This window comes from Micropterus salmoides, unplaced genomic scaffold (assembly GCF_014851395.1).
Source record: "Micropterus salmoides isolate LMB-PRFRI ecotype aquatic unplaced genomic scaffold, ASM1485139v1 Ms_hic_scaffold_17, whole genome shotgun sequence".
Classification (NCBI taxonomy): Eukaryota; Metazoa; Chordata; class Actinopteri; order Centrarchiformes; family Centrarchidae; genus Micropterus; species Micropterus salmoides.
This window is the reverse complement of record NW_024040817.1, coordinates 11,531,032-11,558,653: the sequence shown is the minus strand read 5'-3', so window position 1 is coordinate 11,558,653 and position 27,622 is coordinate 11,531,032. Positions and strand designations below refer to the sequence as shown.

Here is a 27,622-nt window from a genome sequence, read left to right as displayed (position 1 = left end):
ATATCTGGCTTCTGCATTGCTTTTGACTATTTACTGATTTTAAATTTGTCTCTCACAGGTCCCCCACCTTTATGGAAGTGCAATAGTAAATCTCTCAAGTACTGTTTTGTCTGTTTAATCTATAAAAGGTTGGAAAATATTACAAAACCTCAATTAAAATGTTCTAAAAGCAAATTCAACGTTTTCATATTGCTTGTTTGGTCTGACCAACAGTTCGAAACCCCAAATTTAATTTACAATAATTTGGAACAATATATACAATGATATATTTTGTTTAACAAGTATTTGATTATGAAACATTTTGTTGATTAATTCACAGCTTTAGAAACCAGGAACATTTTGTGCCCCACAGTGAAGTCAAGGGATTTATACATAGTTTAGGTGGCTCTATGGGAATAATTAAGCCAGTCTATCATTAATTATCCCCATGATAATCACTATGTAAGCAGTTCTTCTTTTTTAGGGAAGCAAGCTGAAATAGACTTCCACAACAATCTTCAATGCCCCCCCCCCAGGAAAAGTCAATGTGTATCTTTGCCTTGATGTCTTACTTTTACAGTGAATGTGTTGCTTCGGCGACACTCCTTAAACTCAGATTTACTCCCACACTTGTGTCTCACCTTCCGCTGGAGCGTTTAACACTGTTGACAGGAGGCCTTTTCTCTGCAGGACTAAAACCTTCAGGGACGGAGGGGGAAGTGTTGCAGCTTGCTGTGGATCGTCTGATGTGTGTGAATTGTGCGTGAAAGAGATGTTAGTGATTTCTAATGAGGCGAGAGTGTTGTGTAAATGAAGTCACAAAGTGATTTCATTGTTTAAACTGTGGGCGTGTTGGAAGCATCACCTTGGAGACTGCACTCTAATGGTGAATGACACGACAGAAAGATGTCACACAAAAAGTATCAGTGACATCACAAAGAAAATAATGTACATAGATTATCAGGATGAGTTACTGTTGTGATATATTAGATAATTAAAGAAAACATCCACTATCAGGTGTAAATTCTGTTTTTCACTCTGGTATCTTGTTATTAATCAATTTGATACATGTTCTGTCTTCCAGCTCTGCCCTTGCAGACAGAGTCCATCCAGAGTGGGGACAAGTCTTTGGGGAAGGACCCTCTGACTTCAGAGGACTCAGCCGTCACAGACCTCTCTCCTAAAACAGACTCTAGCCCCCAAACAGAGACCCCGACCAAGACCGATGCCTCCTCCAAGACAGATGCCAGGCCCTCCACCCCAGGCACCAGCAGCAGCCCTCAGCCCAAGAAAGGTAGACCTATGGATGGTTGTGTTGGTCAATATTTGTAATATATGAGTCTTGGTTTAGCTTCTAAAGTCCAAAACAGCAACATTTGCCTAACTTTAAACCATCAAATCAAACCATATGTGATTGTTGAACATTTCATTCCTAAACCATGGGGAATAATGTTCTGTTAGAACAGCCTCCACTCTTCTTGGAAGACTTTCCACAAGGCTTTGGAACCTGGCTGCAGGGATTTGCTCCCATTCGGTCACCAGAGCATTGATGTCGGCCACTGCTGTTAGGCGATGAGTTCTGGCCCACAGTCGCTGTTCCAGTTTACCCCGAAGGTGTTGGATGGGGCTGAGGTCGGGGCTCAGTGCATGCCAGTCAGGTTCTGCAACAACAAACTGGGAAGACCATTTCTTAGTTGGTGCACCTGACTTTGTGCACAAATTCATTGTCCTTTTGAAACATGAATGTTGCCACAAACTGTTGCCACAATGTTGAAGTCAGATGATTGTCTAACATATAATTGTATGTTATAACATAAACCTTTCCCTTGGCTTTAGTCAACCATTAAAAATACCCCCAAAAGTACAGAGAAGTCTAGGCAGTGAACATCAAACATACATTATTACTGAATTTTTAAAAATGAAACAGTTTGGCCAGCTCAGTAACTTGTGCTTTTACTGGCAAGTTAAGAAATGTATATGTCCACTATGTGTAGAATTAACATCTTTCAAATTATAAAAAACGAGACTATCTCGGTGTTAGTTAACAATGTCAACTAGGGAGAAATTTTCAAAGTCTTCACACTGTGGCTTTGACTGTTTCCATGCTAATATTTATTAGCAGCCTTTAGTTTGATCTTTGAGATGATAAGCTACTTTTCTGGCAATAACTTATGAGAGGGACTTACGTAATGTGCAGTACTGGCACTTGTGTTCTTTATTTGCAGGCATCAGGCAGACAGAGTGCTGTCAGTTAGGATACTGTAACAGTATAAACCATTTCACTCTTTTCTGTTACAATCTGGTCTGTTTGCCACCCCTTGTTTCACAGTATTAGCTGTTTAATAGCCAATGAACTGTAAAATGTGGAGTCAGCATTTTCTGCTACTGCTGCTGGCCATGTGACTGTGTCAGACTGTGGGCTGATTTGTTTTTTGATCAAAATCTGCTTCATGTTAATCGTCAGCTGCTCCTCATAAAACACTGCAGTGCCCCTCACATGCTTGGGGGGGGAGTAGAAAAAAAACACTTTAAAAGACTTTAAATGTGTGAAAGGAAAAGTAAAAGGTCTATGGTAATTAAGGTGGGGTATTTCTTATCCTGCATGTTTCATTTCTGACCTTGCTTTCAAAGACAAAATCAGCACACACGTATCAAGCATTCATGCATGATTTCCACATACTTTTTGTCCTAATGGAAGTTTCGAAGTATGTTGAGTCATTCCCACCAGACAGATGGTAGTGGCTGAAAGCCAAATCCTCATTTGCTATGGGGAGACAGGGCGGATAGTGTGGAGTCGGGCGGGGGAAGGTGGAGGGGGGGAGGTCTTGGTGCATTAAGTGACGTCTCAGTGGGACGAGACCTCCAGGCCGATGAGATTTATTTTTCTCTGCACTTCATAGCGTCTGCATATCAGGCAGACTGAAGTGTACAGCCGTGTAGGAAACTCTCTGAAAGGTGGGTAGTGAGGGAGGAAATTCAGGTTGCCATGGAGACGGGGCTGCAGGGCCCTCTGCAATTGGTTGAGAATGTGCAGCATACATATTACATAGCACGGAGAAGAAGTGCAAAAGGAGACAGGCTCAATGAGAACCCCAGGGGTCGTTTTTCAGTCGTGGCTTTTCACAGCCAGTTTTAAGGCATGCAAATCATTGTGTCAAACCACAGCATCTTTCAAAGTGTATCAGGGTTCATATTGATTATCTCTGCAGATGCTAAGCACACGTACCTCACAGTTACAGCTGAGTTTAATAGTGTAGGGCCGCATTTACCTTGAAACTGAATCAATGAATGAAAAATGCAGATCTGAATTGAACTTCCAGGCAGGGAGTCCCAGTTATTTAACCTCTGTGGGGTCATTATGAAGGTGATGGATACCGTTTGGTTCATTAGTTCTCCTGGCACGACGACAGTCATCATGGTTGTTGGAGGCACCTGAGGCCAAGTCTGAACGACTGTCATTGGCGTTGTCACATGAGGGCAAGTGTGAACATTTGTTCAATCTCCTGGGAAGAGATTAAAGGACAGCATTGTAGTTGGGGGATAGGTTGGGCCTCAGCCATCCCCTGTTGAGATATGGTTTCTCTACTCTGGTGTACATGGCTTCTTTGACTCCTCTTTCAAATCATCTGTGCCTTTCGGGTGGACCAGTATCTGTCTTAGTGTGTTCTTGGGTTTAAAAAACAGTACTCCAGATCCGTATGGAATCACAATGTTGTTTACTCTAATTTTCATTATCACCCGTGTTGTTGGTGTTCTCGATGGATCTTGTGGCTGTTCTCACAGATGTCCAGTTTGCATATCCACAAGCTTTAAGTGCATCCTTCAGGTGTTTATGTTCCTTCTCTTGGGCTTGGGCACTTGTTTGTATGTTATCAGCTTGGTGCATCTGATGACCCCTAGCTTTTGCTCCAGTGGGTGGTGAAGGTAAAAGAGTAAGTGTTGGTCTATGTGTGTGGGTTTCATGTATACTTCAATGTGGAGCGCCAAATGAAACCAATCATATCTTTTTTGTGGTGCTGATAGTGTCACATATTAAAGAATTACATATACAAAGGTCTGCAAGCAACATGTCTTTGAAAAACACTGGCCCTGTTACTCTGGACCCACAGCCCTGACTGTGAACAGTTTTTCTACTGAAGACATTTTTTAATAATTTGGTTGAATTATAACTTTAAAGTTAATCAGTGCAAGACAGAGGGTTAGATTACGTTGAAGTTGGGAATTTATTATAAAAGTACAGTAAACACTTTACAGTGTGTTCCTATTATACTGGATAATCCACAAAAGTGTTTTTCAACTGGACTGTTTCTGGTATGAAGCAGTTCCACTAAAATCTGTTTGCAGGATTGTGGATTAAGCAAAGTAACATTGACCATTGTTTCAGGAGTTACGTATTTCTGTGGAGTTTTTATGTAAATCTTCAATGCTGTGACCACTACAAGTCTGTTTTTTCTGCCAGGTCCAGGACATGGTGGCAGCAGGCTAAGCAAAGTAGCTCGGGCTCTATTCATTGGGGATCCCAAGACATTCCCAGGCCAGATGGGATATGTAATCCCCCCAGCATGTTCTGGGTTGGCCTGGGGTCTCCTCTCTGTTGGAGTTGTTCCTAGAAAACCTCAAGAGGGAGGCATCGAGAATGCATCATAATCATGCTCAAATCACCTTAACTGGCTCGCTTTGATGTGAATGCACGCTCCTTCCCCCTGTGGATGGGAGTTGGAGGTTTTTGTTGATTTGGTGTTGCTACCAGGAATTGAAGTTAATTCAATGTTACAGATGTTTGGACATCATTTAACCAATTCAAGAGAGTGATAAATAAAAAGCAAGAGAGGGAGGGAGTGTGCATATGGATAGACAGAGAGGTGAAACTGAAACCTTACTTTAATCTCAAGTACACTGGTACACTGCAGACTTGAGTCTCTGCTAAAAGTGTGAACAACAACAATAGAATAAAAAATACGCAATGTGAAAGGGATCTCTGTTAGTGACGAAACCACAGGAAATCATCACCTGAAGCAGTTCCCCTCCCCTTTACAGTGCATTTTGTTGTCTTTGAGCTTTTGGTTCACTGTCACCGCTCTCATCAGTGCTGGTTCCAGCAGCAGCTAGCAGCTGAAGAAAGTGCAGCATTTAGCAGCTAAAGAGCCAGGTATTTCCCTCAGCAGTGGGTGGAGACCAAAGCATAGCTATAAGAAGAGTGAATATTGGACTTACATTCATCCGGTGACTCAAACATCAATCAATCAATCAACATTTATTTAAATAGCACTTTACAGCAACCAATAGGTGTCCAAAGTGCTTTACATCAACCAAGAATAAACAACACAGCAATAAATAAAAGAAAAGAAGAAACACATGAAGCATAAAAAACAGTAAGCCAGATAAGGTTGCCTAAAATCATCAGAAGAAGAGGGAAGTTGTTGCCCCACTACTGCGTATTAAAAGCTATTCTAAATAAATAAGTTTTAACATGAATCAGAATAGATGATAATGTTGCTCGCTAAAATGCTGGATGTGGAAACAAGCTAACTGAAAGTTGTTGATGTATCAGTGTTGTGATTACAGCTTGTTGCAAAGCCCACCAAGCTGCCAAAAAACAATTATTGCAGGTTTAAGATGAAAGATTCAACTGAAAGCTTTATATTATCTTTTCCCTACAGATTCGATAAGCTCAGAGCAAAGACAGAAACTTGCCAAGGAGCGGAGGGAGGAACGAGCCAGATATATCGGTAAGAAATTATAAAACAATGGAAATTATTTTGGGCTTAACTTTGAACAAACTGGATTTTCCTGAGGATGCATGAATTTGTTATTACCTACTTGATGAGTACACGTCTTCTATTCTATTCTATTCATTTCGTAATGTAGTATTAACTTTTCCTCTTTCCGCTGTCACACTGACGTGACTGACGGTTATTTACGTCTCTTATTGTTTCTCCTTGCATGGCTTTCAGAACAGCAAACTCAGCTGCAAGGTAAGGGGCTTCACTAAAACCCTCAGCGTCTGCAGCAGTCATGCCTCTTGGGAATAATCAAACTTGCGATGGGAATCACTCGTGCCCTTTCTTATTCCCTCCATGAATCAATTTTATTTTAAATGGTTTTTTTGTAATACTTTGAACCCTTTTTGAATGTTTCCGCTCATGTTATTTAAATTTAATTTCACTTTCTCGTTCTTCTGCATTCCCACCCGGCATGCATGCCCCATACCTGTAATCATGGTTTGACTTTGTGGCTACAGAATTAAATTTTTCTCTCTTAAGAAAACATTGTGCTAGCCCAAAGACATGAAAGGCTATATCTAATTTTCAAACACAGCACTTCTCCCTGTGGATGAAGCCCAAGGCGTAAGCAGCCAATCAGAACAGAGCTTGGTGGGCGTATCCCCACAGAGCCATCGCTCAGAGCCCAGGCCGTGAAAAATGAGCAGTCATTACCATGAACTGAGATCAGGCCTCTCAGACAGATTAGATTTAATTACTACTTTCATTAGCATCTGTAATGGGTAATGGTTGCAGCCGCAGCACCGTGAAAAGGGGGTTTCTGCAGCCTTTTTATTGATAATATCTGAGGTTTACTCAGCTTTAGTTGCCCTGAGATAAGTTTAGTTTTCTGCAGTCTGCTTCTGTCTGTAATTACATGGTATAATGTTGAGGCTTTTTCATGTGGAACATGCAATTTGTTTAAAAAAGTAATTGCATGTAGGTCACAAAACTTGATGTTTACTGTAGGTTTGTCTCTTCAACAACAAATCTATCTGAACATGTTTTGCAAAATTGAGCCTTGTTGTTGAATATTTTGTGCATTGGTAAATCTCTGCAAAAATGAGAATGTGAAACGTTCCCTCACAAGCATTAAACCGACATATTTTTCAATCCTGATGCACAAAATGCAGACATAATTGGATTTTTTCAGGAATTGGATTCATGGAGGAGTGAAGTGGGCTCTCTCATTGTGAACGAGGCTCAGACTTGTGTGCCACTTTGGCTCATTAGTGAAGATGAGCAGCAGAATTCTGAACTAAATACAAAACACGTCTTTGCCTCATAACACAGCTACATCCTCGCAGAGCTAAATCCACTACAAAGTATTTCTAATGCCATCTAACTCACAGCAAAATGCGGTAATACTGAAACATGTCATGCCATTACTTTCTAGCATGTAACCCACCCGCATTATCATTGTCCATACTGACCTTTTTATTGTTTAAACTCTGTGTTAAAATATTTTTTGTAAGCAGGCTAACATGTAACTGATAAGAAAAAATGTAAATCAAACCTATAAGGGAGAGAGCGACACAGCTGCTGTCCAGCATAAAGATGTTTTAATTGATTGCTATTTAATTGTTCCTCCAAGAAATGAGCCACAGCAGCGTATGTGCAAAGAAAAGCTGGCATCTGTTGGAGGGAGTTGTAGAACACAGCGGGAAACTTCTGCTTATTTACTGTCACCAGGATTATAGTGTAATGAACACAGTGTCTTCCATCTGCTTCACCCATTCTGTTTGTGTGTTGTTGGTAGAGCCCTATTAAGAGATTATATACTATTGGATTTGAAAAATCGACTTTGGTATAACCTACGGAAGGAGAAACGTCTTTAAATCATGATTGAATTATTACATCACACAAGTTTTTATTTCTGTTGTGCCTTTTAATAATATTTCTTTGAAATGGCTCTGGTGATGCGAATGTCGGTCTTTTGCACAGTCAATCACTTTCGTCCAAACAGAAATTTTTTATAAAAGAAATACTGGATGGATTGCCATGATATTTAGTACATACATTCGTGGTGCCCAGAGGATTAATGATAATGCCTTTAGTGATCCTTTGGTAAAAAACTTGACAACACTAGCTTTGATGACAGAGGAACAAAATGTGATCCTCAGCAACCGTTTTGTTTTCTATCTTTCTCCTGCTTAATTTTCACTTTTTACTCTGTCCGTGGTGACCCCGCAGCGGCAAAGAAGGCCCAGTGGCTGGAGAAGGAGGAGAAGGCCCGGCGCCTGAGGGATAGCCAGCTGGAGGAGCGCAGGAGGAAGCTGGAAGAGCAGAGGTTGAAGGCTGAGAAACGCAGAGCTCTGCTGGAGGAGAAACAGAGACAGAAACTTGAAAAGAACAAGGTGAGAAAATGCACTAAAACCGAGTTTAACTCACAATGTAGTTGTTCAAAACCATCAAAGGAATCACACGTAAAGTGTAATGAAAAAATAATGGTGTAACCCTTTGATGCAATTTCAAAGCTTGTTTCTAGTTATTAACATTGAGCTAATATGCTTGTAATTGATGGTATCTTGTCCATATATTCAATAATACAGACAAAAAGTATTTTATGTATTCATTGTTACCTGAAGTCAGATTGGAAAATCAGCACAATGCAAGTGTTTATTCTTAGCACAATTTTTGGCCACTGGAAAATTGCATATCAGTCGTGATCCCAAGTGCTGGCTCATACAGGCAAATTACACAAGTTACACATCCCTACCTGCAGAGTTTTCAATTTGAGTCATTGTTAAAGGAATTATATGATTTCTTGTTGGAAGGTAAATGAGAAGTACCACTTCCATGTCTGTATAAGTACTGAGCTACAGCCAGCAAGCTATTAAACTAGCTTAGCATAAAGATTGGAAGCAGGCATAAACAGCTACACTGGCCCTGTCCAAAGTTTAAAAATACACCTACCAATGTCTCTAATGCTCAGTGTCTATGTTTGACCCATACTCAAAAACAAATGCAAAAATTACTAATTACTAATTGTACAGGGAATTTCATTCTTTCATTGGAAAGAGCCTGATTTGTTGCTTCCCACTGCTTTCAGTCATTTGACTTTTTTTTGCATGTTTCTTTCCTATTATTTTCACCTCCTAAGTTCACTAAATAAAGGAATAGTTCAACATTTTGATCCCACTCTAATGTCTGTATGCTACATAGGAAAGCTACAGCCAGCAGCAAGTTAGCTTAGCTTAGCACAAAAAAATAGATGCAAGGGTAAACGGGTAACCTGTCTCTGTCTGGCCAAAAAACTCCAGCAACACTTTTTTGAAACAAACAACATATAATACCAGTGAGCTTGAAGTTATTGGAAGGTGGATTTCGTTATTTTTGGACAGAGCCAAAATAGCTGCTTCCCCCTGTTTTCAGTCTTTATACTAAAATAAGCTAACCGGCTGCTGGCTCTAGCATCACATTTACACTACTCTCCGAAAGCAAGAGTATTTCTCAAAATGTGGAACTATACCTTTAAACTGTCAAATGAGCTCTTAAGAGTGTGTATATGTGCAGAGTCATTTTTGACCATGTGCTCCTCTAGGAGAGATATGAGGCAGCTATTAAGAGGTCGACAAAGAAGACGTGGGCCGAGATCCGCCAGCAGAGGTGGTCCTGGGCGGGCGGACTCAACCAGACCTCCCGCAGAGAAAGTGAGTCTCAAATGAACAGCAACCACATGGACACTCATAGAAGTTAATCACAATGCCAGGAGTATATGACATCCTTACAGTAACCCAAACCTTCATGTTGAGCAATGCTGCACAGACTGTGACTCACAGGTCCAACTGATGCAATTCAAGTAAATAGCTTCTGAAGGGTTTGCTGTTATAAGGGCGGGGTACCAGAGACAGATGACCTACAATTTATGATGTTAACCATTGTAATTCCTCAGTGAATGTCTTTTTTAAGGAAAAAACTGTTCTGAGTACCAATTTTCTCCGTTTTTAAGATGATCACAGCGGCATAAATATGAGCAACAAGGTAGCTGTCCTGAGCATGTTTCATTAGCTGAGCAGTGTGAACATTGTTTTTCAGAGAGCTGCGAGGTAATTTCCCTTTCCAGAATGTCCTGTTTTTTGGTGTCAAACATGTGACAGGCTGCTGCTTTTGGACCCGTGACCCTGAGGTCAAGACAAGTTTCTCTCCTTCAAAGTTTGAAAGATCCTGAATGTGTGAGAGAGTGTGTGTGTGTATGATGTTTTTAAGCTAAGAAAAAAGCAAAAGGCTTACTCTAGAGGTTACTCTAAATGTGATTTCTAACTATACCACACCCTTCCCACACTTTCCTCAAAGTTCCTCCCCATTTCCCGCAAATCTGAATTCAGAATAATCTCCCCCTAAATGTTAATGAGAAGCCAGTTTGACCTCAGAGATTGGTGAGTCCCTGCTCTCCTCCAGATCCAGACCAAGGGAGTCGGCAGCCCCGTCTCTTATCAGTCCTCAGCTGGGGGCGCCCGCACCTCGGCCGCCTTGTGAACAGTTGTTGTCTGTTGCGTTCTCTCCGGTGCAGGCAGATGCTCGGCCTCCACGGTCAACTTGCCGAGACAGGTGGACCCTGTCATTAACAACAGGCTGTCAAAGTCCTCTGCCACGCTCTGGAACTCCCCCAACAGAAGTAAGGACGACCCGACGTCAATGTCCACCGGGCTCCCACTTCCCTCCCTTCCCCTTCCTATTCATCCCCCTCCACCTTCCCCTCCTCCTCTTACCCTAATCTGGTTTTTGGTTTTCTTCTTTTATTATTATAACTGTCGTCTCTGGTGGCCTGCCTGCCTGCCTGTGCTTGGTGACTGGTCATTTACCACCTACTCCCTCCTCTTATCACGCTCTTGGTCTCGTATGCATCGTGGTTTTTAATTTCACTTGGTGGTTATCATTGATTTGAGTCTCCTCTGCATTTTTGATCAGCCTCCCTTTTACATTGACATCACTGAGCCATATTTTGTGATATGCTTTGGTTTGTTTCATAGGTTCATAAGTTCACGTCTTGTCACACCTTCGTTACTGGTTGTCCCCCTCCACTTCACTGTTGGTGGTTTGGTGTGGTGGTGGTATTGGTGGTGGATATTATAGTGTGACTGTTGCAAATGAAAGTGCAGCAACTAAATACATATGCATTGTATTATATTTTGGTTTTATGTATTATTTCATGGAAATATATAGCCTGTTTCCTAGGATTAAGCCTCTCTTGCTTTGTTAGTCGTTTACAGGAACGTACTGCCACCACCATGACTAAAAATAGTTGCTCTGTTTCTTGTTATAAGGTGAAACGTTTCTCATTGTAACACAGTCCTTTTTTAGATATTTTTAATATTGTTGTGTTCTGCTTTTACAAGGAACGTTTCTTCTTGTAACAGCATGTCATTTTGTCTTGTTATATCATAACCTTTCCCGTAACTACACAAAAGCAACAAATCGTTAAAACAAGAAACCTTTCTCCTCATAACATAGTAAATTGGTATGTTTACAGACATGCTAACAGCTCTGTGAGCCACAGCAGTGCTTTGAGCTAAATGTTAACATCAGCATGCGAACATGCTGTTAATGACATTGCTGTTGTTTTGCAGGTGTACTTTTCACCATATTCACTAATTAGCATTAAGTACAACTAAGGCTGATAGGGCTGTGAACTAATTTCATTTGTAAGAGGAAAGCATGGTGTTGCTTTAAGTCATAAATCAAAGTATTCGGAAAAATAAATGTTTTAACTGATGATGGCGCTAGACGAAAAGTCAGGGGATCCCTAAAGTTGTTACAGTTATTCAATAGTTGACGAGACACAAGGAATGTAACCTCATGGTGGCGCTACAGGTGATCACCAAAGATATAGTAGGATTTATCCTCTGGGGAACAGGATAATCTGTACAAAATTTCATGGCAATTCATCCAATAGTTGTTGAGATATTTCAGTGGCTGACTGATAGACCATGTTGCCATCCACAGAGCCATAAGGTTTCGTGATATAACCAGATAAAGTTACATGTTGTTATAATAAAAAATGTTTCTTTGTATGCAGTGAATAAATGTTTTTTTGACATGGTGGCAGCATTACGTTGCCGCATTATCATAAATATTTGAATTAACTTGTTATATCAAACTCATTTCATCAGACTCCTTATTTTCCCACATGTACATAAGCAGCACTGTCTTCATCTCAGATTCGTCACGCCTCATAACATGTGTCATTATAGATTGTATCACCCACAGTGCAATCAGCAGTTTGGCTCTCGGCTCCCTCGTCGCCACAATTGAAGATTCAGATTTGGTGCTTGATCATTACTAATACAGATGGTCCGATACTGCTGGAACTGAATCATTCTTCTGCAGCGTCAGCAGTGTCATATCAGAGCTAGTGTTTCTGGCCTTGGGGGATGCTCTCACACTGCACAGTGTACCATTAAATGTTCAGTGTGTAAGCTTTAGTGGCATCTAGTGGTGAGGGTTGCGAATTGCAACCAATGGCTCAGTCACCGCTCACCCCTCCCTTTGCAAGCCCGTAGGTTTGAACTACAATGACCGACTCGCTCTGTCGGCTCTTGTGTTAAATAATACGTGAGGTCCTCTATTAGTCCAAATTTCACTTCTCTTCTTACTTCTGAAAAACCTTACGACTACTTCTTCTTCTTCTTCTACTTCTTCTTCTTCGTCTTCCTCTTCTTTTTCTTCTTCTTTGTACGTATTCAACGTAGTCACAAAACAAGCTCTGTAGGGCAGTTTGTCCGTTTGGGCTACTGTAGAAACATGGTGACATCCATGTAAGAGGACCCCCGGTGTATGTAGATAGAAATGTCTCATTCTAAGGTAATAAAAAGGCCTTTGTACACCACTGAAAACATAGTAAATATTCACATTGGACCTTTACTAGTGTCGGAGACGGGGGATGGAACGGGGGGTTTATAGATCCAGGCATCAGTCTACCTCCAGGTGAACAGTCGATCACCAGGCAGCAGCTGAGCTCAGCACCGTCTTGCCGCATTGGAGAAAGAAGAGGAGGAGGAAAACTGTTGTTGCTTAGCAACAGGAGGTAGTCTGGTTATCAGTTAGTCATAAAACATGTTAAAATGATCTGGCCGACATACAGCAGAGATGACTGCCTGTGCTGTTGCATAAGAAGGCCAGCCTATGATACAAGGAGTGTTTTATGTCAAATGCGTAAAAACAACAAGCCTCTCAACCCGTGTCGTTCTTCTTGGCAGCGCTGTTGTGATTGCACTATTATCATGTGTATGTGTGCTATGCGTTTGTAGGTGCCATGCATACCTTTTGTGTATGTCAACAGAGTGATATGCTACAATAGAGCACTGAGGAAAAGCACTACACGAAACAAATCTGCGCACAGCATGTTTTGGATATAGGAAAAAGGAAATCCACATAACCTGGACTAGCTGTCAAATTTCAGTAAATCTCATGTTGAGATGGTACGTTCTGTGTCCATCTGTATGTTTCTGTTTCCTGTGCACTTGCGTGTTTTCTGTTGTATTTTACTCTTTCAAAGGAGCTGGACAGAACAGCAGAAGAGAATAAAACCTGCGTGTTACTAAGTCAGAGGCCTCAAAGGACTCAAACATAACATTTACCAATATCAAGTTTTTTCAACAGACTGTTAGCTTAGCTTAAACTAAATACTGGAAACAGAGGGAAACAGCTAGCCAGGCTCTGTCTAAAGGTAACAAAATCTTTTTGTTGAATATGAATAGGGGCTTGAGGTGGTGGTGGGGGGCGGGATTCCTGGAGTCTTTGCCCAGTGTTTGTACTAAGCTAAGTGCCTGCTGGTTGTTCATATTTAGCATACAGACATGGAAGTGGAATTTATATTATTTATATTTATTTTCACGTCAAACTGAAATGTAGACAAGTAAAAGTCCTCTATTGAAAATATAACTTAAGTAAATGTAGATTAGTATTATCTCAATATGCACATAATTACTAAAAGTAAAAAAAAACTTGTGCAGCTAAATTATTGCTGTCAGTGTTATATTGTTATATGACATGCTATTAGATTATTATTACTGAAGCATTAACATGTAATAAGTAGTTGAGCTAATTTTAGCTACTTGATAAACTGCTGGTTAGTTTAATCTAATAAAATGGATCATATTTTTAGAAACATCATTTGTTATATAAGTCTTAATCTGCAACACAACTAATAGCTATAGCTTTTTAAATAAATGTAGTGTAGCAAAATATTTAACTCGGAAATGTGGTGACGTTTAAGGATAAAGTAGTATAAAATGGAAATATTTGAGCAATGTACCTGAAAGCTAAAAAAATATTGAGTAAATGTACGACTTTCCACAACTGTCTGCATTTGTAAAGGAAAATAATTAAGAAGTTTGTGTGTTTATTCCATTTATTATTTAAGAAGTTTGAACTTTGTCTCCACTATATGATATTCTGTGATAAAATTTCTACACAGGCATCTGTAGTTTTGATTCTAGCTAGAATCAAAGATGGCGCTGACCTCTGACTGAAAGCAACTCTATTCTCTGACATTAAGTTTGCTGCACTCATCGGAGAATGATTTGTTTGTGTGTGTGTGTGCTTTTTCCACCCGTCATTACAATGCATTTGATTATATTCTGCTGTTGTTGGACGTCATTTGTGCTGACTTTTCATCACATGACACTTGATAATAGTTAGACAAACACATATATAATATCAGGATTGTGCGGCGTTCAGAGTACTCTGTGTTGCTTATAGAACAAACAGCACTAATGTCATGCCTTTGCACTGCTTTGGGTTTGAGTGGGGTCGAGTGAACAGCCACTTGGCTTTTTGTGTTTTTGAGTGGTAAGTAACGAAAATGAACGTGGGCTTTGCTCCTCTGTGTGTTGTAATCTTATGTCTGGTTCTGTGTGTAACATGTAGGCTAAAGTTCATTCATTCTGTATGAGTTCTCTGTTTCTTTGAGTCTGGGAGTGTCTGATTGGCAGACTGGAGTTTGAGTTATACAAACATGTCCTAGTTGCAGCAGTAATCTCACAGGATGAGTTAGCTTAAAGGAAAACTAGGGTTCATGAAAATGTGGGTCTTGTTTAATTATGTCTTGATTATATCTGATACCAGACATCGTGTACTCACGAGTTAACTGTTGAGATCTGGAGACATGGCAACATCACTAAAAATGGGTCCAAAAGGGCAACAAAGTGGTCAGGTGATGGTGTTCAGGTGTTCGACAAATTCCCAGAATAGAATAGAATAGAATATAGTTTATTGCCATTTGCACAGGTACGTTGCAGTACAGGTACACTGAAATTATTGTGCGTCTCTCAGAGTCATCTTTAAAAAAGGTAAAAGTATATATGTAAATAAAAATATAAAATATTTAATAAGGTATATACATTTATACACATACTTATAAATACTTGTAAATACTTATTGCACATGTTAGAAGTGAGTACTTAGTACTGCACATTGTGTGTATGTGGGATCAGATAGTGGTCAGGAAGGACTGAGGTATTTTTTTCCATGTCCTGTGCAACAAGCCTGACAGTGGCTGGAAAGAAACTTTTGTGGAAGCGGGCTTTGTGAGTGCTGATACTCACAAGTCTGCGCTGTCTCAGGTTGTAGCCTGAGTCCCCCCACTTAAACAGAGCGTGAGTTGGGTCATGTTTGTCCCTGAGGACGCCCTGTGCTCTTCTCCCGCAACGCTGAGTATATATAGTGTCCATGGAGGGGAGGTCGGAGCCGATGATCCTCTGCAGTTTTGATGACCAGCTGCAGCAATTTCCTTTGAGCCAGGGTGGTGTTGATCAGGCCAAGGATAGTCGTGTCATCCATTTACTTAATGATGATGTTATTGTCCTGTTTGGAGGCACAGTCATATGTGTACAGTGAAAAGAGTTGAGACAACAGCCCTGTAGCGTTCCCTGTGCTGACTGTGAGCTCAGCAGAGACCTTCTTTCCCATCCTCACCACCTGTGGCAACTTTTTGAGCAATGTTGCTGGGCAATGTTGCTGGAGGCAAGTCCGACTATGTTTTGAACGGATAGCGGCGGTACAGGGCGGTGGTGGAGTGGTGGGGGAAGGGGATTAAGGTAGTAATCTTTAATCATTACTACTGACGGCAACGTTGCCCAGCACGATTGCTCTAAAAGTTGCTCCGTGTATCATCAGCTTACGGAAGTCCAGTATCTAGTTACAGGTGGGTGTTGGTATCCCAGGTCCGCCAGCTTGGCAGTCAGCTTAGTCGGCCTGATTGTGTTGAAGGCGGAGGTTAGTCAACCGTATTTGGATGAGAAAACTAAAGCAAACTGTAAAATATTTACCAAAAAAATCCATCGTGGTTTGCAGGCAGCCTTCTATGTTCAGCCCCAGTCTACCATACTGGACACAGTTGTGCACACTCACTGTTTAGCTGTGCAATAAGGGATTATCAGAAACTATGTTGGTTTTTCATTTATGTAAAGCTAATATATCTCAAGTGTCTGCTTGTTTACTGCCTTTAAGATTCTCTTACTCCTCGTGTTTGTTGCCCTGTTGGACATATTTTCTAGCGATGCAGCGATGTCCCCAGATCTCAACCATCACTTTTTTCATAATGTTATCATAATATTTAGTATAAATACATTCTCTGGCTAAAACTATGTATATAAAACCATTGCAATAAACTCAAGTTTCCCTTTGAGACTGATACTCAGTTTGGTCTTAAACTACTGTCAAATTGGAATAGTGATGTTGTGTTTTCAATACAGGAAGTCAAATACACATTATGCTTGTGGTTTAAGTCACTTTTGTTAGATGGACATTATAATGTTCCCTTTTCCAAAAGGGTGAATAATTTGTGTGCTAGGAACAAAACAAGGGTCCTTCAATTAGCCAGTCAGCTCACGAACATTTTGATTCCATGGCTCCGCCTCTTGATGTCTAGATCAGCCAATGAGATTGTTGATTTTTCCAGTGCCACTGAGAAATGTTTCTATAAGTGTGCGTTCATGTGCCGGAGGAAAGATTCATGTGCATTTATGTTGGAAAGATCAAACCCGTACACACATTCTTGCTTTTTAGAAGTTATGAAGGTTTGTTTGGTAAAATCAACAGAAGTTACAAAGGTGTTTATTTACTCCTGACAAAAGCTTTACTGTTATAACCTGGAAATATCTCCTCAACTCCATTGTCCTACTTTAAATCAGTTAATGTGAGGAGGAAGTTCATTTTTAAGATATTTCCGGCAGCACATGAAGGCAATGTAAAACTCCACTCTGCATCAGACGGAGGCAGATTGTGTTCAGTGTGTGAGTATCCATGTATGCAGTAGATATGAGGGGGTTTTATGTGTGTAAGTATGGACTGGACCTTAACGTGTGTGCATGTGTGGTGAGCAGCTGTGTTGTCTAACAGTCACCTGACACTGACGGCGCCCTCTTGTATCAGCCCGCAGCCTGCGCCTGAGCCCATGGGAGAGCCGGATCGTGGAGCGGCTCATGACGCCGACATTGTCCTTCTTGGCCCGCAGTCGCAGCGCCGCCACTCTCCTCAACAACAGCGACTCTCGTGAGTGTGAGACCCCATCTTTCTGCTCACTGTGTACCCACAATCCTCTTTTCTGGTCACCTTTAGGTCCCTTTTTGTGATGTTTTATGAGAGTAAATTAGTTTGTTTGACTCATAAAGTTCAGTAATAACATACTGTTCTAGCTTTGTTTCTAGCTTCATCTTTTCCCCTCTCTGTCCTGCATGTTCTATGTTTAAATCTGTGCTTTTATATTAAACTCTGTGGTGTTATTTGGTTTGATTGAAATAAAGATTTTCATTCTTGACTTTGTAAACAGCACTTGCACACAAGTCTCACACACAAGGTCCATGTAGTAGCTGTTTTAGAGCTCAGGATCACATCACATGACCTTAATCAGCATATGGAGTTTTCCCCAGTTATCATGAAATTGTAGATGTCAAAAATTTCCATTTTTTTCTGAGCATAGTGTCCTCAAAATGTTCAGAAAAATATAAATACACTTTGTAGTAAGATTGTTTTCTCAATGACTGTCATAACTTGTCAGTTAATTGTTTGAGTAAAAAAAAGAGCATGTAAATTTAAATGCTCTGTATTTGTATAGCACCTTTCTAGTCTTCTGATCACTCGAAGTGCTTTTACACTACATCGCATTCACAATTCACACACATTCATACACTGAGCCTAAGTGCTCAAACAGAAACTAACATTCACACACATTCATACACCAATCGAATAGCCATCAGCATGGAAAAATGCTCACCCCGATTTCCCAGACCCTCCAAATCCATCTCCAAATTGCTAGAATGTTCCACCAACAATTCATCCCCCCCTCAAAAAATTAATAACAATAAAAAAAAGATGCTTGTGAGTGAAATCAGTAAGATCAAATAACATTTGAATAGTAAAATATGTTACCTTTTCCTCAGCTATCATTACTTTATGTTCACAGTTCATCTGCATGGTGTGTGTGTATGTGTGGGCCCTGACCTCGGCCCTGCTGCCGCTCTCTGCATGTTTATGTGTTACTCAGACTCTCACCACTGCTCCCGTTCAGCCTCTGCCAGCCCGCTGACTGCCTGCTCCCATCACCACCCGCACCAGAACTCTGCTGAGCGCTGGAGGGTCTCCTCCGCCAGCACGCCGGACATCACCCAGCGCCAGCGCCGACGGAACTCCACACCGGTAGGCACACATGATGACTCTCATATACATGTACAAGTGAACAAACCTGCTGTATATGCACTCATTTTGCCTTTCGTATTAGCTTTGCTGCCTTAAAACTGCATTCTTTCTTATGGCCAGCAGGTAACGACTCCATTGGTTGAAAAAAGAAGTCAGATTGCATTGGAGTATATGACAAAATGACCCTACATCTTACTTGAATTATTACCTCAGTAAACACTTTCCTAAAGAGTTTATTAACTCGATCGCTAGTTTCAAGTCTTATTCAGTACAGCATGATGTTCATTTTGTAAATGATGGTCCTATTTAGAGTAAAATACACAATAAAGGAGGCTATGTTTTTGGGTGTTTTTTTGCGATGAAATTGTGGGCATAAGTGAAAACTGTAAAACAATGTGATAGTTTTAACTTTAGAATTATAGTTGAATCATAAAGCAGTCCCTCCAGGATTATGCGGGTCTATCCCTATCTATAACCCTGCATATTTAAACCAGCTTACCTTGATATTTTCACAGTGTCACAGTGATTCGACTCGTCTGCCGACTTGTTTCTGCCACTCTCTGCGTATGTTTTGTGGTGTCAAAGTGTTTGTCAATAGACAGTTTGCTTTTATGTTCAACCACAATACTGCACGTTTTACCAACAGTTTACCCCCCGCTTTGGTAAAGATGATCTGGATACTGTTTTTCACGGCCCTTTGCTGTTATTTTTGTCGGCAAATGTGAGACCTTGGTATCACACACGTTTTGTAAACAAGAAAGTGAGCTAATAAAATTTGCAGAAAAGTTGCGATGATTGGTCAAAATTGCAAGTCGTGCTGAATTCACAGGGATTTCTTGAATTTGTGTTAATAGTTGTTATTGCGACATTGCAAAATCCTGGAGGGACTGAATAAGGCAACTGCTGCAATAACAAGTAATCCTACTTTAGATGTTAATATATCTTGTTGCGCCGCCCCCAAGTGGTCAACAAATTCAATAAATGCAGATTAAAATTTTCATAAACATTTTCTTAAAGAACTATAACTTCACAATTCCAGTCATTCCTGGTCTAAAGTTTTTAGTTTTTTTTATAATGTAGTGTGGGAACACTGTCAGATGATGATACTGACGCTTAGCAAAAGGCTTTTATCTGGAATATAAGGTGTTAAGCAGATGTATCCGGCTTAGCACGTGATCATAACTGGTAATTGGTGTCACATCTTTCTTCAAGGTGGATAAAAAGAAAAAAGAGAAGAGGGACAAGGAGAGGGAGAATGAAAAAGAGAAGAACGCTCTCACAAAAGTGCAGAAGAAAAGACAGACTACATCACCCACCTCTACAACCCAGAGATCCAGGCCAGAGACCAGGTAATGTCTCATTACTGTCACACAAACTTTCTTGTACCAGTTCTGTACACTATATATCCCGTCTTGGTTTTTTTTATTAAAATTTTTTTTAACTAGAAAAAAAATGAAATTAATTCTATTAATTTCTAATTTCTATTCATTTCTAATATTGAGGAGTTATTTAATGTGGGAGAGAGAGCGAGAGAGAGCGAGAGAGAGCGAGAGAGCTAATGTGTCCCCGTGCTTTACTCCTGGAGCAGGTTAATGTCTGACAGATGGTCCAAGGTGCTATAATCTAACTACTAAAAGATACTCCGCTGGACTCTGTTCAGTAAGCAGCCAAGGTCCAGTCTGCCAACAGCAGGTCTGTTTGTGTGAGGAGAGACAGAATGGGGTTTTCCTGACTGATGCACAGGCGGGAAAAAACTGTCTCCCTGCCTTGTTCTCATGTTACACCCCCCACAGCCAAAGAGTCATGGTCACCGAATGTGGGGTTTCAGATGACCTAGTTATGGGCTTTATGTAGTTCACTGGGAACCTAATTACCTTTTCCTGCTTGAATATAACATCTGCTATGCCACCAACTCACTCTCTCTTCTTGTTGACTCATATTTCATCTCCTCTCTACCCATCAGCACCCCCCCGAAGCCCAGAAACAGACCTCCATCGCCTGCTGCCCCCAAAAGTCGGCCCTTGTCCCCACTGGTGCCAGCAGCAGCCTCCAAGACCCCCGTGGGCAAGAAGACGCCTCCTCCTGGCACCAAGACCCGACCCAAACGAGCCCAGACGCCCGCCAGGGTACAGCCCCAGACGGTCACTGCGGTTGCCGTGGAAACAGGCCACGAACCCCAGCAGCCCGACACTCCAGAGGAGAAAAAGAGTGAGTGTGGTTAACATGGAGACGATATCCGAGCCTCAAGGTGACCTAGAGGTTTTGGCTGACGTTCGTGTTGCAATGTAAAAACAGCATGAACACACGTGGTTTCTGCAGAGTGTGTGTACTGTATGTCTGTGCTGACTGGCCTTTACTCATCCCCATCCTGCAAGCTGTCAAGCCACAATTACACTATTTACATTTTGTTCAAGCAGCACCAGACACACGCACAGAAACCTCCGTGCATACAGTATGTGCACATCAAACCCGACCAGTCACACCAGATAACCCGGGGGGGGGCCGCTGCGCCCATCACCTTATTTTTAATGAGTCTGGGTTGGAGCTCTGCATTTTTAATTACAATACTGGACATCAGCGCGATGTGACAGAGATCATTCGGGCAAAACCAGAAGCATTATATTACATTATTTGTAGATCATGTTTATGTCACAATATGAAGATTAAGCTGACAACTATTTCTATTGTGAGCAATTACGCTTTCATGTAAAAGTCAAATCTAACTGAATAACAAAAATAGAAATAAAAAATACAAGCACATTTTAAATTCCACTTTCATTTTAGTTCTGCCACTGTGGTGGTATTTAACTGCAGATGGTTATTGTGATGCCAAATAAAATCATGTACTGGCACAGACAACATGGTGACCGTAGGTTCCTCAACATGTCGATAAAAGTGAGTTTAACCTAAAAGAGTCATCATTTGACATTAAGTTTCCTGATTTAAACTCTGTGATTGCGTCATGACCAGGAGAGCACAAATGTGATTAACCACGATTGTCACAGCCTCTGACACATCCACCTAATAATGATAATGATAATCGAAACTGAATCTAAGTGCGCCCGGCGAACCTGGCCACTAAATTACCAAAAGTGTGTTAAAAATAGAGCCCTTTATGTCTGTTTTGGGTAAATCAGCTTTACACCTAATTGAAAATTGTTAATTTATAAAAAATGAGAATTCAATAATGAATCTGTTGGTAAACCAGGCGTTGGCTTCTATATTACTGTTGTCAAAGAAACATGAGCTTCACCTGTCGTCTCTTCTTCTTCTCTTCTCTCTGATAGACTCTAGTGATGTTCCTGCCATCGTGGTGTCCTCTGCACCTCTTACACCTCCTTCCCTGAGCACACCGGTTGTATCTGCAGCCTCTCCAGCGGTGCCAAACATAGTGCCCACTGCCTCAGCTGCTTCTCCTGCCTGCACCGGTAGTCCCGCTCCTTCTCCTGCTGCAGCCTCCACCACTAATCCTGCTCCTGCTGCTGCCCCCGCCGCCGCTGCAGTCTCCAACCTGTCTGCACCGGCCAGCAAGCCATCAGCCGGCACCAACAACCCAGAGGAGGCTGCTCGTGTCCTGGCAGAGAAACGCAGACAAGCCCGAGAGCAGCGGGAGAGAGAGGAGCAGGAGCGTCTGGAGCAGGAGCACAAGAACAGGTCAGACTTAATGTCAATATGAGTACCAGTCTGTTGCTGATGCTATATCAACACCTTCTCATTCATCATATAATGTCGACTAAAATTTCTAAACAGTATGTGGTAGTTTACAGGGTTGTCAACAATGTATGAAATAAATATGATATTTACTGCCAAGAGACAACATTAAAAACACCTTACAATATGATGCAATCCAATACAACAGTCCTGCAATAAGAAACACCTTCTAAACTTACATTGTATTGCATCACATTTTAAGGTTATTTTATTCCTCATCAGTTACCTTGCTGCAATATTTTTTTGACCAGAGATAGACAGTTTGGCAACACTTTATTTTACGGGTTCGTGGAAGTTACCTGGAAAGAGCTGTGAAATTTCACGTTTACCCCACAAACTGCTGAGTTTCTTCAAATATATAAACACCTGGTCCATCTTTTTAGGATCCTTCGTGAGGAGGCGATGGCTCGGGACGCAGAGGAGAGGAAGCGCAGGGAGGAGGAGGCTCGATTTATGGCTGAGCAGCAGCGCCTGAGGGACGAAGCCCAGCGGGCCGAAGAGGAGAGGGAGGCGCAGGGGAGGGCCAAAGCTGAGCAGGAGGAGAACGAGAGGCTGCAGAGACAGGTCAGTGACAGGGAAGATGTAAACTGAAAGTGTATTATTGATCTTGGAAACAGACATTGTTTTATATTGTTCCAACCAGGAACACTTATTCTGCAAGACACCTTAGTTTTTCTTTCAATTTAACTGAATCCAACTTACTTGTGAATGAAACCAGTGTACTCACAAGCCTCTAACCCTTAATTACTAATTTTATGAAGGGAGCGACTGCTTATTGGAGGATCCTACTGTTTTAAAAAAAAGTCTATCTCTGTAGTGATCCTTTAAATAATGTTAATCTTTACTTAGAATAACAATCTGATGCTACCAGTGGCAAAGCAAGCACTTTTAGTGGATGTACCGTACTTTGACAAGGCGCAATTGCCTGGAAGGATTACGTTGCAGCCAACTGCAGCACAGTCGCTCAATAATGGACCAATTTCAAAAAATGTCAGACAAAAAAACGTAAATATGTTCCCATGCCCATACATTCTGCAACAGTAGCCTAGTCCACCTATAATACACTATTTTAAATTTAAACACAAGTCAAATTAATGATCATGATCCTCTAAAACTGCTGGATGTGTAAATAAGCAGCTGTTTGCTAACATATTAACTTAAAAGGAGATACTTTGTTAATGTTGGGTTTAAATAAATGCTTTTACTGTCATTTATCACAGTAGGATTGTGAATAACATAATTCCTCTATTATATGTAATTTGGACCAGTGTTATCTTCAAACCCTGCAAATGTTTGGCTCTCACTCTGCTACCAGGCCCAACACTTCATCAGCAAAACACATGATCATTTTTTGTGAACTGTAAATACTGTCTGAACTGAAAACCCTCTAATTTTCCATTAACCAGCATGAATCCCCCACATGCAGTAAACCCACTTACCATCTGGGAAGATTAATACATTAGAAGATGCCTGAGCTGTCCAGGGGGTAATACTGTATGTGAGCCCAAACATCAGGCCCCGGGCTGACTCGCTCACCCCCTAACTGTCTGGCATCTGGGCAGATTAAAGGAGGAGAATATGTGCTGCTGTCACGGACGATGTGTGTCATGCCCACTAGTCAGAGGCCCAGGCAGATGCCAGCTGGTGACCTCCATAATGGTGATGAGCTGAGGCTGAGGCAGCCATTGTGATATAGACAGGGCTGTGTTGCTTCTGTCTCATACACTTGGCTCTACAGTGGGCTGATAGTCGGATAAGCGGCGTCAGTGTACGCCATGCCTGAAGCTATCAGCTTTGCTCGACTCCCCTTTTCCCTTCAATTGGACTATTGTTTCACCCTGACAGCACACTCTCTCTAGGCTAGAGTGGCCTCAGATTTTTCAGAGCTCAGTGTAGCTCACGCGTTGTGCTCTCTATGTAATGGAAAATGTGTGCAACTATTTAAGATTTGTGTCAATAAAATCAAAGCTAATCGTCAGTGCATTGTGGTTAAATGTGTGAAACAGCAAAAACAGCAGGTTACAACACTTGACAGATGTGATTTATGCACACATCATAATTTATGATTTTATTGCTGACTTTAAAACATCTGTTTGGCTGGTGCTGACTCATATACTGATACCCAGTGAAGCATGTCATGAAGTTACTCAGATAATATCAACTCTGGCCTGAAGGCTGCAGAACAGACTGAGCACATGCTGCCACCTGGTGGTCAAGAGTTGTTTTCCTATACAAAAATGTGACTAGGGAACATTTGCACCCTTGAGTATGTTATTTGCATATTCGGCTATGATTGGACAAATGAGAAGTTGTCCATTGATTAAAATTTTTTCTCTCTGGGAAGCATCTGAGGTGTTGGCTAGTGTGTTAAAGAACATTTGCAATTGAAAATGACTGACATTTGGCTTTTTGTCTTTTAGCTACATGTGTGAATAGAGGGTTATTGGACTTTTCTATTAACTGAAGTCAAAACCTGATTATTTGTTTTTGTCTGAAAGTGTTGCTTTTGTCAGCTTCATATTAATCTATTCTTTTTCCAGAGGGAGGAGGCTGAAGCTAAAGCCAGAGAGGAGGCTGACCGTCAGCGCCTGGAGAGGGAGAAACACTTCCAGAAAGAAGAGCAGGAGCGGCTGGAGAGGAAGAAGGTGAGGAGAAAGGAAAACAACATTTTCCTGAGTTCAAACAGTCACTCTGAAGTTCATACCGGTACTTCCTCCCCTTAAAAAACACCAGCAGCTAACTAAATGATCTCTCTGTTTGATCTACACAGCGCCTTGAGGAGATCATGAAGAGGACTCGGAAAAGTGATGCAGGAGATAAGGTCTGTGTGATTCCTTTCAAACAGGCTAGAAGAAAAATAATATTCCTCTTGTCTTTGTTAAATTGTGTGCCTTTTAAGTTAAACTTACACTGCACTGTAACTTTTACTGTCCTGTTTTCTTTTTCTTTGTTTTTAGCTTTTTATCATTGCTTTTAATTAAATATTTCCATTTAACTCTTTTAGCCCTGATTGTAACACTGTAACTTTTATTATATTTTATGTTGCTTTTAAACTTTTTTATATTTCCCTGTTGCTTTTATGTTTTATGTAAAGCACTTTGAATTACCTTGTTGTTAAAATGTGCTATACAAATAAACTTGCCTTGCCTTGCCTTAAATGTCTTTTTGTACTTTATAATCACAGAAGGATGTCAAAGCCTCACCACAAGTTAACGGCAAGGACACAGAGCTCAGCAAGGGTAACTATGTTTTAAACATTCTAGCTTCTATGCCATATGTACAGTCTGAAAAAAATCTATTAATCTCATTTATGTATTCATTTATATTATATTTCAGCAGCGGGAATTCTGCAGAGTCCCGGTGTGCCGGTCCTTAGCCCGTCACAAGGAGTGTCAGGTCCTGTTGTAAATGGTGTCCAGCCCTCTGCTCACCAGAACGGCATCTCAGCCAACGGAGAGGCAGCCGACTTCGAGGAGATCATCAAGCTGAACAAGGGCGGTAACCCGGCGCAGACTCAGAGCGGGCTGGTCAGTGAGCCAATCCTGGCGTTCGAGGGTGGAGAGCCCTTCCTCATGAAAACAGGCCCTATGAAGCCTCAGCATGTCGCAGGTACAGGAAAGAGACACCAGATCAGACTGTGATAATACAGCAGAGTCTTGAGTTACATTCAGTAAACAGTGTACTAGTCTTATTTTGTGTTTAGATTTAAATCTTGGGACTTTTGGACATAAAGAAGCACAAATTTGTCTGAAATCAATTAATCTTGAGGCAGTTAAAGCCCTCTTTCTCATGCAAAGACCCCCCTCATTCAATCTTAAGGTCTAGTCCTACATCAGTGTAACTAACTTTTTTTTGCTTGGGATTCCTTTGAATAAATGTTTATCTCTGTGTGACCCCTAATCCCAGTTTATGGCCTTAGTTTGCACACGAGTAGTAAGCAGTATATTTGAGGTAAGCGTATTCAGTATAAAAAGGGCAGAAGTTACGTAAAAGTCTGAAGTATTAACATAATATTGTGTTAAAAAAATCTTATATCTTATTTTATTAATTGAATCGTCTTGTGTCTCCTCATATTTATCTTAGGAACCACTTTGACGGTCCTGACCCCAAAGTTGGGAATCGCTGTCATAGATCAAATGAGTCAAACATGTCAGCCGTTCATGAAAGTTGCCGCGTTAGTTTAGCCAGTTGGAAACAAGAAAGTCATCCCTCTGAATTGATCAGAACTGGGCTTCTTTATTATGGCATTTAAAGTCTAATTTAAAGCTAAAGTTTCCTCCAATTGTAGAATCCTTAAAATGCAACGCTAGAGTTTAATTGTGAGTTTGACAAATTAAATTTTTATCTTTTTGTTATGACGCCCCGTCAGTCTATGTCATGTTCCTGTAAGTTAAAGTGCAAATTTCAAGTCATTTGGATGTAGAAGTTAGGCCATTAGAAATAATGTAAACCACTTTTCCACGATGGCAAGACATTTTTTCTGTATGAAATGCATAATAAAATAAAAAAAGAAACATTTCACCTTCATCTCACTATTTTTGGTTCTTCTTTCCCTGCAGAGGTCCTGTGAGTCCCCACACATCCATGGAGACGCGCCTTATGTCTCTGCTTGAGCTATGAGATTCATGCCACGCCGCAGCGGCTTATAAAAATAGTGTGCCAAACAAACAGTGAACTGCGCTGAATTCCCATCAACAGTATCTCCTGCAGAGGATAAAAGAGGAGGAGAAAAACTCTTCCTGGAACAAAAACAAACTCTCATCTGAAATATAAAAAAACAACCAGTATTCTCTGTCTTCATCGCGTGTTATGATGCAGCATTTGTCAAGTTTTATTGAAATGTCACAGATTTTATGGTGCACCTTAAAGATGACTGTGTAACAAACTTTAGAAAATACAGTGTAAAACCCTGGAAATACATAATATTTGACAATGGTTGTTATTATTACCATCATCACGATATTGTTATTGTTATCTTAAGTTGAACAGTGTGTGTGTGCGAGTGTTTGTTGTTTTTTGTCTTGAATTATGGAGTTATTTAACATGGGGAGCATTGTAAGGACTGGCCACAGACAGTGTATGTAAATGTATAATGAGCCTGGCTGCCTAGGCCTCCTGTTACAGGGGATCTGTGAAATAAAGCTTTATGAAAGGGACTCGGCTCTATGTGTGTGTGTCTACATCCATTCAGGTTACTTTATTCATACTCATAGGTAGATTTGTTTTGCAGTAGACAAGTCATCCTCACATTATAGAAACAACACAGACATTAAACAGTAGATAAACATAATAAAAGTACATTAAAAGTACTCAAGGTTCTGATAATCACTAAATAAATAAATGTTGCTTTTATATCATCTGTGTAACTTGTCATGTTGAGACATTTGAAAATATTAGATATCGACTGCACCTACAGAGATCTGGTAGCAACTAATGCTATAAATTAATGCTAAAGCTGCACAACTATAGTATATTAGCATGCTGTACAAACACTACAAGGAAATTACACAGTGGTGGAAAGTAACTATATA

The 27,622-nt window shown here is 40.8% G+C and overlaps 1 protein-coding gene across 1 annotated transcript; it reads left to right on the top strand.

Annotated features, from left to right (window-relative positions):
- Positions 1 to 1,068: 1,068 nt before the first annotated feature.
- On the top strand, positions 1,069 to 27,247 carry LOC119907261 (MAP7 domain-containing protein 1-like). The gene is made up of 16 exons (XM_038725005.1): positions 1,069 to 1,273; positions 5,640 to 5,708; positions 5,934 to 5,954; positions 7,935 to 8,098; positions 9,286 to 9,394; positions 17,118 to 17,237; positions 18,253 to 18,380; positions 19,593 to 19,729; positions 20,344 to 20,588; positions 21,668 to 22,034; positions 22,475 to 22,655; positions 24,632 to 24,736; positions 24,862 to 24,912; positions 25,276 to 25,330; positions 25,428 to 25,700; positions 26,651 to 27,247. Exons 6-16 carry the CDS (start codon positions 17,168 to 17,170, stop codon positions 26,659 to 26,661), a joined length of 1,623 nt encoding a protein of 540 aa, XP_038580933.1. The 5' UTR covers positions 1,069 to 1,273; positions 5,640 to 5,708; positions 5,934 to 5,954; positions 7,935 to 8,098; positions 9,286 to 9,394; positions 17,118 to 17,167; the 3' UTR covers positions 26,662 to 27,247.
- Positions 27,248 to 27,622: the final 375 nt, after the last annotated feature.